This window comes from Amblyraja radiata, chromosome 18 (genome assembly GCF_010909765.2).
Source record: "Amblyraja radiata isolate CabotCenter1 chromosome 18, sAmbRad1.1.pri, whole genome shotgun sequence".
NCBI lineage: Eukaryota > Metazoa > Chordata > Chondrichthyes > Rajiformes > Rajidae > Amblyraja > Amblyraja radiata.
Window position 1 is genome coordinate 1086738 of NC_045973.1, and position 12962 is coordinate 1099699.

Sequence of the window (12962 nt, forward strand, 5' to 3'; positions counted from 1 at the left end):
AACAGAAGGGAAGATGACAGGTTTTTGACTAAGAGGTTTGTTTAGGTTTATTATTGCCATGTGTAGCGAGGTACAGTAAAAAGTTCAAGTTCAAGTTCACATTTATTGCCACATGCACCAATTGAGGTACGGTGGAATTTGATTTACCATGCAGTCATACAATCAAAAAGAATACAATACACAATAGAATATAACATGAACATCCACCACAGTGGAATCAACATTCTTCACTGTGTTCAGTCAGTCCTCCTCCTCTGTTCATCTGTGGTCTGGGTCATAAACCCTCCGCAGTCGCCGCTACGGACTGCCCGATGTACAGTCCCTCTCGTCGGGATGCTCGAAACTCCGACGTCGGGACGGACGGACACTCAGGGGCTTGGAGGTCCCGAATCAGCCGCTTCCTACCGGAGACCGGGGCTTCATGATGTTATAGGCCGCAGGCCGGCGGTCGGAGCTCTTCTCCAGCGATCCCCGGCAAGGGTAAAGTCCACACCGCGCGCGAGGCTAGAAGCTCCGCAGACCGCGGCTTCAGGATGTTGTAGTCTGCGGGCCAGTGATCGGAGCACTTTTTCTGGCAATTCCCGGTAAGGGATTGCCCGGCTCCGCGATGGAAAGTCCGCGCTGCGCCCGCTGCTGAAGCTCTGGGCCCGACTCCGGGAGAGGCTGCACCAATCCAAGCAGTTAGGCCGCGAGGAAGGTGAAGATGCGACATGAAGAAAAGTCACATCTCCGTCGAGGTTGTACTTCCGGTGGCGCTGGTGCCAGCTGCCTCCACCTTCAGCCCAGTATCTTTTTGTTTTTTCGTTTTTTTTTGTTATGTTGAAGTGTGTTTTTTATGTTTTTTTAAATGTTTTAATGTGGGGGAAGAGGGTACGGTAAGGGGGATACTATCCTTCAGTCGCTTCCTGGAGAGGATGCGACTATTATTCGAGTCGCGTCCTCGCGTCCTCGCCCCCCCCCAGCGGCCTACCTACCGGATTGGCGCAGCCTTTCCTGCCTGGACCGACCAGAGCTCCAGCAGCAGCAGGACAGCGCTGATACATCGCGGGGCTGGCGATGTCTTACCGGGGATCGCCGTCTGGAGCCCGGAGTGCTGGGCCTGCGGCACCGACATCCTGGACCTGTGGTTCGCGGAGCTCCCAACGCGGGCGGCGCTGACAAACATCGTGGGGTCCTGTGACTCTGCCCGGCTCGGCCTGCGGACTCGGGAGTTGCGGACTCCGGCGGGAGGCGGCTGATCGGGAAGTCCGGGCCGCTGAGGAGGATTTTCACCATCGGGGTTCGGCGTCGGTGTTCCATCAGCTGGGCGAGAGGGCCTGAGCATCGGGCCGCCCGGGGTGGCGACTGCGGGTGCTCGGAGGGCCACGACCACGGGTGAACATCTGGGAAGATCGGAGGGGAGGCTGGCTGGACTATGGTGCCTTCCTCACCTTGGTGCCATTGTGTTATGTTGTGTCGTGGACTTTCTGTGTTTGTGCTTTTTTTTTAAATTCTATTTTATTTTTAATATGTTTTATTATTTATTATTTATTTATTTTTATGATACTGACTGTAAAGGGAAATTCATTTCGTTGTCTCTAATTGAGACAATGACAATAAATTTGAATACAATACGAATACTAAAAAGTAAGTGACTGAAAAACAGTTTCCCCCTATGCCCCGCCACCACCCCCCCACACTAAAACACACTTTAGACATACTAAAAACAACAACAAAAGTCGAAAGAATGAACAGCTGCTGGCGAGGCTGCCGGCTCGCGGCACCACCCGATGGTATGTCCCGATGATGAAAAGCATCCAGAGCATTATAAACGGAGGAGAGAGGAAGGAGTATCTAGGAGCTCCAAGGTCAAGGGTTCCTTACTCCAATGGTTCACCCTCACAACAGATCCACAGCTACTTGAGGTACTTGAGCACGACAAAGGTGTGGTGGTCAGCACTGGAGCCACACTGAGACATACAACCTGGCAAATGAAGACAGCTACTGCCATTGTCATGTGAAGTGCTCCGATCCACACATTGCACGAGAACGCCAGTGAAACGTGACTGATCATAGAAGGATCACCTTCCCCGGTTGCGTATCCATGACAACAACTTTCAAATAACGTCAGTAAAATGAACCTCTCAATGCGGCTTTGCTGAGAACTGGTATTAACACTTTCTCATGAGTTGTTTGAGGGGGGACCTCATTAAAACTTACAGAATAGTGAAAGGTATAGAAAGAGTGGATGTGGAGAGGATGTTTCCACTGGTGGGAGAGTCTAGGACCAGAGGCCATAGCCTCAGAATTAAAGGGCGCTCTTTTGGAAAGGAGGCGAGGAGGAACTTCTTTAGTCAGAGGGTAGTTAATCTGTGGAATTCATTGCCACAGAAGGCTGTAAAGGCCAAGTCAGTGGATATTTTTATGTCAGAGAGACAAATTCTTGAATAGTATGGGTGTCAAGAGTAATGGGGAGAAGGCAAGAAAATGGGATTAGGAGGCAGATATCAGCCATGATTGAATGGCGGAGTAAACTCGATGGGCCGAATGGGCCAATTCTACTCCTATCACTTGAGAACTTGTTATTGCTTTGGAAGTATGAAAAGGTTCGCCAGATTTGGTGTTGTATTTGATTCATTTCGTTTCGACACAAATATAATCAAATGTTTTCTGCACCTTTTCACATTTACAAGTGTTAAATTAATTTTCTGCCAATTCTTCAAATTATGTAATTGTGCAAAATAAGTGGCACATTTAAAACAAGTAGTAATACCTTTGTAAATGGTCATGTCCATCCAGCCAACTCCCTCCTGTTGGAATCCATTCATGTCGTCAGTAAAGGGGTAGCCGGCTTGCTGCCCTGCCTCCAGAAAGGCCAGATGGAGAGGGTGCTTGGTCTTTGTTCGGGAGACGTGCAGTGGTCCGTCCCCTCCCCTGTAGCGGTCAGCCCCCAGTTCATGGCACTGTGCTTTCCTAAAGTATGGAAGGCAGTGATCGTAATCCCAGCCTGTGGCACCCTGTTTCTGCCAACGATTGTAATCCTCTGCGTGTCCACGGATATACACCATCGCGTTCAAAGACGACGAGCCTCCCCAAACCCGGCCTCGGGGCCAGTACATCATACGGTTGTTCATGTGCCTCTGAGCTGTGGTGTGGTAATACCAGTTGTACTTATCATCACACAGATTGTATATCAGGGCCGCTGGCATATGGATTTTCCACAGGAGTCGCTTGCTGTTCAATAACGTGTCTTTAGGTCCTGCTTCCAGAAGAAGCACCGAATCACCAGAGTCTTCAGTAAGGCGGTTAGCCAACACACAGCCAGCAGAACCTGCACCCACTATTACATAGTTGTACGCTGGTGTCTTTGAAGCATAGTTTTTAGACAGCATTTTGAAATTCTGCTGCTGTAATGACCTTGTTACCAAAACGCTTGCTGCGTTGGTTTTTGCGAACCCAATTAATCGATTCATGGTTCTTGCTGTCAGCTGTACATATGTTAGAACTGCTCTGGAAGAGTACAACACCTTTGCTGTTCTGCTTTACGTTGCTTCGAAGTGCTAGTCTTGCCAATTTTCTTTGTTTGGTTGCAAGTACAAAGTACAGTGATAAGTACTGAAATTGTTCATTCAGTCGTTGCACTTGGCAATCTAAGGTGAGATCAAAAGAATCATAAAATCATTGAGTCACTCAGCATGGAAACAGGCCCTTTGACCCAACTCAGCCATGCCTAACAAGTCACAATTGCCTGCATTTGACCCATGTTCCTCTGAAACTTTCCTATCCATGTACCTGTCCAAATGTTGTTATTGTACATGCTTCAACCACCTCTTATGGCAGCTTGTTCCATGTATGTACCATCCTCTAGTGAAAAAGTTGCTCCCTAGTCTCCCTCCAACCTATGCACTCTAATTCTTGATTCCCCAACCACTGGAAAAATACCATGCATTCACCCCATCTGTGCGTATAATTATGTTATAAGGATTATACAATCACCCCTCAATCTCCTCTGCTCCAAGGAATAAAATCCTGACCTGCCCATCCTCTGCCTACAGTGCAAGCCCTCCAGTCCCTCAACATCCTCATAAATCTTTTCTGCACTCTTTCCAGCTGAATGGCATCTTGCCTAGAGCTTGGTGACCAAAACTGAATACAATACTCCAAGTGCAGCCTCGCCAACATCTTGTACAATTGCAACATAACTATGTCTATATTAAATGTCCTTACTGATGAAGGCCAGTATGTCCAAAGCCTTCTTCAGCAACCTGTGCTTCTGTGAGGCCAGTTTCAGAGAACCATGTACTTGAATGCCTCTGTCCCGCTGTTCTACGGCATGGGCGGCACAGTGGCGCAGCAGTGGGTTGCTGCCCGACAGTGTCTTTCAGACCTGGTTCAATCCTGACTATGGGTGCTGTCTGCATGAAGTTTGTACATTCTCCCTGTGACCTCATGGGTTTTCTCCGGGTGGTCCGGCTGTGTCCCACATTCCAAAAACGTACTGCTTTGTAGGTTAATTGGCTTCTGGAAATTGTACAATTTCTGGGCAGGGAGAATGTACTAACTCGGTACAGACAGCACCCGTAGCCGGGATTGGCCAGGTTTTGGGCGCTGTAAGGCAGCAACTCCACTGCTCACCACTGTGCCCCCATCACCCTCTGTTTCCCACCATCAAGCTAAATATTTATCCAATTAGCTAGCTCTCCCTAATAGAGTCCTCTAAATATTGGTCCTTGGCACTCTGGCAGTCCCAGTCTGTATTAGGAAAGTTAAATAAAATCCACTGCCATGACCACTCCATTTCTTCACATTCATCAAACATGATAAATATCTTATACAAAACAAAAAACAAATAATACATGCATAATACAGAATTCATGATTAAACAGAAGTGACTGGGATTTGTTAAGTATTAAATCAATTGGATCTATTAGCAGTTCAAAAAAGAAAGATTGTTTGGAATCATGATCAGCTGCTGTGATCAAAATATTAAATACAAAAATAAACAGTGAACAGTTCAGTCATCGTTGCCTTGGCTAGGCAGTAGACATTTTGATGATACACCCAGTTATCGCTGGGTCGTGCGGTCACTGCCAGCCTCAGTAACCAAAGGTCGGTGCAATAATGATTTGTGCTGGGTACTCATTACCTCAAACTGTTAGAAATTTCATTTTTCACCACCCAATTATTTTTCTGCACACAAACGTTTTATTCTTACACCTTTCCAATAAATTACAAGCATCATTGCTGTAAATAACTGCCTTTTCATAATTTTCACTTGCCAAAACTTTGGTGAATCATTAATTTTCAACTGTAGATTTTGAATTACAATAATAAAATGCAGCTTCAACAATTACTTCTTTTGTTCAAGTTTATTTCTTCTGATTTATTTTTTAGTCAATCATACAACAGGGAAACAGGCCCTTTGGCACAACTTGCCCACGCTGACCAACATGCCCCATCTACATCAGTCCCACCTGCCTGCGTTTGGCCCATATCCCTTCAAACCTATCCTTCCATAAACCTGTCCAATGACTTTTAAACATTGTGATAGTACCTACCTCAACTACCTCTTCTGGCAACTCATTCCAGATACCTACCACCCTTTATATAAAAAAGTTGCCCCTCAGAGTCCTGTTCAAATGTCCTCTAATTCTTGATTCCCCTGCTGTGGGTAAAAGACTGCATTCAAAGTCAACCATAGAATAGTAAGATTAAACGAGAACTTACCAGTTCGAAGTTTGATCATTATTTTATGAGGAGTAACGTTGAGGGACTACGTGAAGAACTCGCCAGGGCGCATGCGTGTCATTTTTTCAAAGCAGCGGTGTGAAATCACAGATAACAGTAAATGACTGAACATAGTAAGATTAGAGAAGAGGATACCAGTTGAACTTTATGATCAAGGGTGGGAGCGGAGGGCACGTAATCCCTCAACGTTACTCCTCATAAAATAATGATCAAACTTCGAACTGGTAAGTTCTCGTTTACTATTTTACTTCGGAGTCACGTGAGTGACTACGTGAAGATTTCAAAGCTCTGTGATTTCATGCCGTGGAAACGAGTCCATGCATCACATCTGCCTTAATTGACTAAGGGAGGAATTGTGTTAACATGTTTAAACATGAATCTGATATTGAAATCCATGATAAATTTATTAACAACAAATTATAGCCCCTATTTTATGGGGTGAAATCATATTACAGAACTTAAAATTGATTCTGCAAAAGTTTCAGGTTTAACCACTGGTTTATGGTAGAATTGTTGGACATTTTTCCCCTTGACCATCCTGCTGTCTCCAGGATTTGGTCCATCGGTAGGTCCAACTCCATAGCTGCCGATGTAGCTGCAGCCCTGGTGGAATGAGATTTGAATATGTTAGTATCCACCCCAGCTGTTGTTAAAACCTGTTTCAGCCATCTGGAAATAGTTTGAACCAACACTTTTTTGTGGGGTTGCTTGTGGCTGATTAGTAGTGCCATCTCATTGCCTCTGATGTTTTTGGTGTTCTCCATATATAACAATAAATGTCTTATTATACAGAGACGATCATCTATAGGGTAGGCCCTAAATTCTATTTTGAGGTCTGATGATCTGTTCTGTTTGATTAATTCGTGAATATGAAAAGTTATATTTTTTGTTGAAGAAGTCATATTGTCCAGCCTTAACTTATGTAAAGACTGTACCCTTTGTGCTGTGACCAAAGCCATCAGCATGATTGTTTTATGCGTCAGCTTTTGCAGGGATAGAGCTGTTGCTGGAGACCAGTTCCTTAGCAACGTTAGGACAATACTCACATCCCATATTTGAGAGTACCTGGTTCTTGGGGGATTGATATTAAAAATTCCCCTCATAAGTTTGGTTACCAGGGGGTGAGTCCCAACAGAATGACGCTCTGATCCTCGCCAAAGATATGCTGAAAAGGCACTTCTGGCGCAGTTAATGGCACTGTAACTGAGCCCCTCATCATAATGGAGGCCTGCCAGGAATTCCAGAACAGACGTTATGTTCATCGAGCTGTAAGTGATGTTGTTTCTGTGACAATATATCTCCCATTTCCTAATGTATACCAGATATTGTTTTTTGGTGGACTGCCTGTGAGCCGCTGAGATAATGTTCAATGTTCGGTCCGTCAGTCCCAGTTCCAGTAGAGGTTTCTTTAGACTTTACAAATTAATAAGTTTGTCGTTTTATGACATGGATGGCTATCCCCAGTTACGGGATGAACCAACAAATCTGGTTGTTTCAGGATGGTGATACATGGTTCTAAGACCATGTCGAGTATCACAGGGAACCATGGTTGAGTAGGCCAATCGGGCACTACCAAAATACCAGACGCCGAGTCTTGTTGTATTTTGCGTAATACCCGACTGATGAGGCAGAAAGGAGGGAATGCATAGAAAAATAATTTCCCCAATGCAGCGAAAAAACATCTATCGCTGATGCCCATGGGTCTGGTTCCCAAGAAACATAGTTTGGTAACTGGCGATTGAGTCTAGATGCAAATAGATCGATATCTGGTGTTCCATACCGTGCTACAATTTCAGCAAATACTTTTATATCCAACATCCATTCGATGTTTTCATTGAATTTGCGTGACCTGGTGTCTGCCACTGAATTTAGGTTACCTGGTAGGTAAGTAGCTGATATCCAAATATTTCTCTGGATACACCATTGCCAAATTGTATTAGCCAGATTGTCACATGATGTCGATTTGATTCCACCCATATGGTTAATATATGCCACCACGGTGGTATTGTCAATCTGTAGTCTAACATGCTGGTGATATATTCCAGAACAGTATGACTTTAGGCCATAGAATGCACCCAACATTTCCAGGTAGTTTATGCCAAGTGTCTGTAATAATGATGCCTCCTGTGCATTCCATCTACCTCCACAACTGGAGATGGAATTGGTTGCACCCCAACCAAGCGCACTGGCATCAGTTTGTAGCACCACTGAGGGGTTGCTGATAATAATAGGGCTGGAACAATGCCGAATGTTATCCCTCCACCATTTTAATTCCATAATTGCTTTGATTGGTAGCTTCATTGGTCTGTCGAAATGACCAGCATTAATTTTGAGTGCTTGTATTTTTGCCCTTTGTAAATTTTGATAATACAAAGGTCCAAATTGTGTGGCTGGAAAAGCAGCCACTATTTTGCCAATCACCCTTGCTACCAATCTGATAGATGGATCACTGATGTCAATGAGGTTGTTGCAGGCCTCAGTTAAGACTAGCCTTGTCCTTAAGTAAAGTCACCGACATGTGAACTGAGTCAATAGTGAACCCCAAATAATCCATTATGGTGGAAGGCGTTAGTTTAGATTTAACTGGATGGATGATAAACCCCTGTTTCTCAAACAATTGTTTGGTGGCTGATACAGCTAGTTTGGCTAATTCCAAAGTTTTGCCCACAATCAATATGTCATCTAGATAGGCCATGATCATATGTTTTTGTTTCTGAAGAAAGGCTAGGGCTGGTTTCAAAAATTTTGTAAACAGCCTGGGGGCTGATGTTAATCCATTTGGTAGAGCTCTATACTGCCAGCGCTGCCCCATCCAGTTGAATTTCCAAATAACGTCTGTGGTCAGTCCGTATAGGCACTGAATAGTAAGCATCTTTTAAGTCAATGCTAGCCATGAAGTAGCCCTCGGAAATCAATTGTTTGGCAGTAACAAAGGTTTCCATTTTGAAATGAATATATTGCACATATTGATTGATTGATATAATTTAATTGCCACACAACCAAGGTCGGTGGTATTTGGGTTGCCAGCAGCGGTACAATAATAAAGAACACAACCACAATAAATTTTTTACACAAACATCCACCACAGCATTCATCACTGTGGTGGAAGGCACAGAGCTTGGCCAGTCCTCCTCCATTTTCCCCCGTGGTCGGGACCACCACCCTCCACAGCCGTTGCTGCGGGCGTCCAGATGGTAAGGGACAAAGTCAAAGTCAAGGTGAGTCCCGGATCGGCTCTTCCCAAACAGAGACCGCGGCTTCAGGCTGGTGAAGGCCGCAGGCCAGCGGTCAAAGTTTTAAAGTACCTGCCGTGCCGCAGCCGGAAGCACCGCTTCTGCAGGGCCGGCGGTCGAAGCTCCCCTCCTGGGGTGGGTCAAATTGGTCAAATCTATGATGATGCGACAACCACCATCTTTTTTGTTTTTGGTAAAGATATTAGACACAAATTCCAGAGAATCGTGTTGGGTTTTTTCAATTACCCCCTTTGCGTGAAGTCTCACCAGTTCAGCATGTGCTTCTAATTTTTCTTTTCGTGAAAGTACGAACGTTCGGTTCGGTACATGCTGAACTGGGGGGCTATTTTTGTGCACAAATTCAATGGTATATCCCTGGATACTGTTTAGGATATAAGTGTCTGTTGTTAATGCACTCCATGCCTCCCAAAAAAAGTGTAATCTCCCACCGATATGTGTATTATCCACACTTCCTATAATTTGTAAGGGACCAGACCCACCTACCTCCATGGTTACCAGTGGAAGGTTTACTTCTTCCTGTGTGGTCTTCGAGGAGGTTGAGGCGCCGGTGTCCGGGTTTGGGGTTTGGGGTTTGCGCATTTTCCACGAAGGCCGGTCTGGGCCATGGCCTAAAAAAGACCGCTGTCCTGTACGCCCGGCCTTTGAGCTTTCACCAGCTTCTCCTGTTCTGCTGGTGGGTGCGTAAGGTTGCGTAATGCACCCATTTTGTGCCAGCAGCAAATACCTGTGCGTTTTACTTATTGACACCGGCCAAGTCTGTGGCTGTGGGAGGTCCTTGCTGTTGTCGCCTTTATGAGCCCCTGGGTTTTTGCCTCCTCATCGAGCTCCTTAACCTGCTTGGACAGGTTTCCACCAAATAATAATATTGGTGGCTTTGTGTCTCCTGGTTTGCACAGGCCTGCAAATTTTGGATTTAGGGCAGGTCAGATGGCACTCTTTCTGACACTATTGATTTCATACTGCGTATTGCAGAATAGTGCCAGTGCATCCTGTTGTTCTTGCGACATTTCCTTCCCATCCACTGTGCGAGCGAATGCTGTGATCCTTGCTGTTAGTAGTTTTAGTATTCTTTGGAGCTTGACATCCATGCTTCTAACTGCTGCTCCGACGTGTTTCTAGATACAATTATTCACGACTGGAACATTCAGGGATACGCAATTTCCTGGTGCCAGATATTTGGCAGTGGTGTCCATCACAGCCTGTTCCTGTAGTTGCTTGAATGACAGGACATCAATGCTGGCAGCTAGTTTCTGTTCTAGGTTCCGTCCAGTCTGATCGGGCTGTATGTAGTTGGACACCATGTCCAGTAGATTTTCGCCTTCCTGCACCCCCTGCACACTTGTAATTTGTTCAGAAAACCCCTCTTCGGGGTCAGCCCAGAATTGACCCCCAGTACTCCCCTCTGACGGGGGAGATGCACTATGCAGCCCTATGTAAGGTGCTGCTGTGGGCGTTATATATGACCCATGGTGACTAGACTCCATCTCCCGGAGTCTGTCACGTTGGAGCATTTGCTCCATGAGCCGCTCCATCCGGCTCCAGCGCGCACGGTCGCTGGCCGCTTGCGGATCCTCAAAGTCGGACTCATCAGAGTCGACGGCTCTGTTTGATTTTCTTTTTGCCTTCCCGCCCGGCCGTGGTGTTGATCTGACCGGTGCGGGGGCTAAGTCGGGCACAGCTGATCTCATTACGGGTGATTCCTGTGCCGCCGGCCGCTGCTGGCTGCCCGCAACTCCGCGGTCCTCCCCCGCCAGCTTTGTCGCAGCTCTGGTTGATTTTTTGGATTTGTCCATCGTTTCCCCACCTGTGAAACAGAATGGGAAAAATAAAGACCGCAGAGTAACTACTTACCTGTCGGTCCCGGCTTTTAAACTTGCCGCTGCGGGGGAACGTCGTTCCACCCCGCCTGTCGTTTCGCAATGCGTGTAGCGATATGACACGCATGCGCCCTGGCGGGTTCTTCACCTAGTCACTAATGTGACTCCGAAGTAAAATAATACTTGTTTCCCAGAGTCACAAATAGAACATACTGTTCCTTCAAGGGGACAATAGTATCAATTATGTTTGAGAAATCTTTCCAACCAATCTAACCACAAGGAAATGGTCTACGAATCATTCAAAAGTGTAAAATATTTAATTCTACAACAAAACCCAAGAGAAGAGATGAGGGTGGTGGTGGAAGGATGTTTTCCTGATTGGAAATCTGTGACTAGTAGTGTACCGTAGGGATCAGTGCTGGGACCTTCGCTGTTTGTGATACCTATTAACAGCTTGGATGTGAATGGAGGAACAATGATTGGTAACTCTGTGGATGACACAGAGGTTAGTGGTGGTGTGGAATGCGAGGAACGTTATCTGAGGCTACACCAGGTTATGCAGCAGATGGAATGGTGGGCAGGACACAAACAGATGGAATATTATCCCAACAAGTGTGAGTTGATGCATTTTGGGAAGTCAAACAGGGTGAGACGTACTGTGAATGGTAGGATGTGAGGGAACGTCACTGAACAGAGCGACCCTTGGATTCAAATCCATAGTCCTATGAAAGTGACAATGCAGGTGGACAGGGTGGTGAAGAGGGCACATGCATGCTTCCCTTCAAAGATACAGGCACGATACATTGGAACTTTACAAATCATTGATAAGACTGCACTGGTGTACTGCGTGGAGTTCTGACTGCCACACCGCATGAAGGATGTGGTTGCACTGGGGGGAGAGAGTGCAGAGATTCACCAGGACACTGTCTGGATGACCTGGAGGACTTTAGATATGGGGAGAAATTGGACTTGTTTTCCCCGGAGCAGAGGAGGCTGAGTTATGACCTGATAGAGGGATGTAAAATTGTAAGAGGCCTGGATAGGGTAGTCAGCATATTTTCCCTATACAATACGTTTGAACTTTATTTATCCCAGGAGAGAAAATGATCTGCCAACAGTCATAAACCACAACAAGAATCATGACATTAAAGTGACAAGTGCAAAGTCCAAGATTTGGGATGTGCAAAGATTGGGGAGGGGGAGAGTCAGTCTCAGTCTACCCCATGACAGAAGGGGGAGGAGTTGTACAGTTTAACAACCACAGGAAAAAAAGGATCTCCTGTGACGTTTTGTGCTGCATCTTGGTGGAACCAGTCTGTTGCTGAAGGTGCTCCTCAGGTTGACCAATGTGTCATGGAGGGAGTGAGCTGTATTGTCCAGGATGTTGCACAGTTTGAGGAGCATCCACCCCTCCAAGACCATCTCCAGTAAATCCAACTCCACCCCCAGGATGGAGCCAGCCTTCCCGATTAGCTTGTTGATTCTGTTGGTGTTCGTGGCCTTTGCCCTGCTACCGCAGCACATGACAGCAAAGAAGATGGCACTGGCCACCACCGATTGATAGAACGTCTGCAGCATCTTACTGCAGACGGTGAAAGAATGGAGCCTCCTCAGAAAGTACAGACGGCTCTGTCCCTTCTTGTACAGGGCCTCAGCGTTCCTGGACCAGTCCCGTTTACTGTCCAGGCAAACTCCAAGGTACTTGTACTCCTTGGGAAAATGCACATCCACACCATTGAAGGAGACAGGGGACAGGGGTGTTCCTCTCCTCCTAAAGTCCACCACTAACTCCTTTGTCTTCTCGGTGTTGAGCTGCAGGTGATTCAGCCCACACCATTCGACAAAGTCGTTGACTACACCTCTGTATTCAGCTTCCCTCCCCTCACTGATGCAGCCCACGATTGCAGAGTCATCGAAAACTTCTGCAGGTGGCAGGAAAGAGTATCAAATGGTAGGGGCATCAAAAAAAAGAGGGCGCCGGTTTAACGTGAGAGGAAGGAACAATAGATAATAGGTGCAGGAGTAGGCCATTTGGCCCTTCGAGCCAACACCGCCATTCAATGTGATCATGACTGATCATCCACAATCAATACCCCGTTCCTGCCTTCTCCCCATATCCCCTGACTCTGCTATTTTAAAGAGCCCTATCTAGCTCTCTCTTGAA

At 46.2% G+C, this 12962-nt stretch overlaps 1 protein-coding gene across 2 annotated transcripts in view; it reads right to left on the reverse strand.

Annotated features, from left to right (window-relative positions):
- chdh (choline dehydrogenase) overlaps positions 1-12962 on the reverse strand; it is a 42767-nt gene that overhangs the window by 26169 nt on the left and 3636 nt on the right. For both annotated transcript variants that reach the window (XM_033036549.1, XM_033036551.1), the window contains one exon: positions 2753-3629. In XM_033036549.1, the coding sequence (XP_032892440.1) occupies positions 2753-3452 (700 nt within the window). In that variant the 5' untranslated portion in view covers positions 3453-3629. The remainder of the gene's footprint in view (positions 1-2752; positions 3630-12962) is intronic.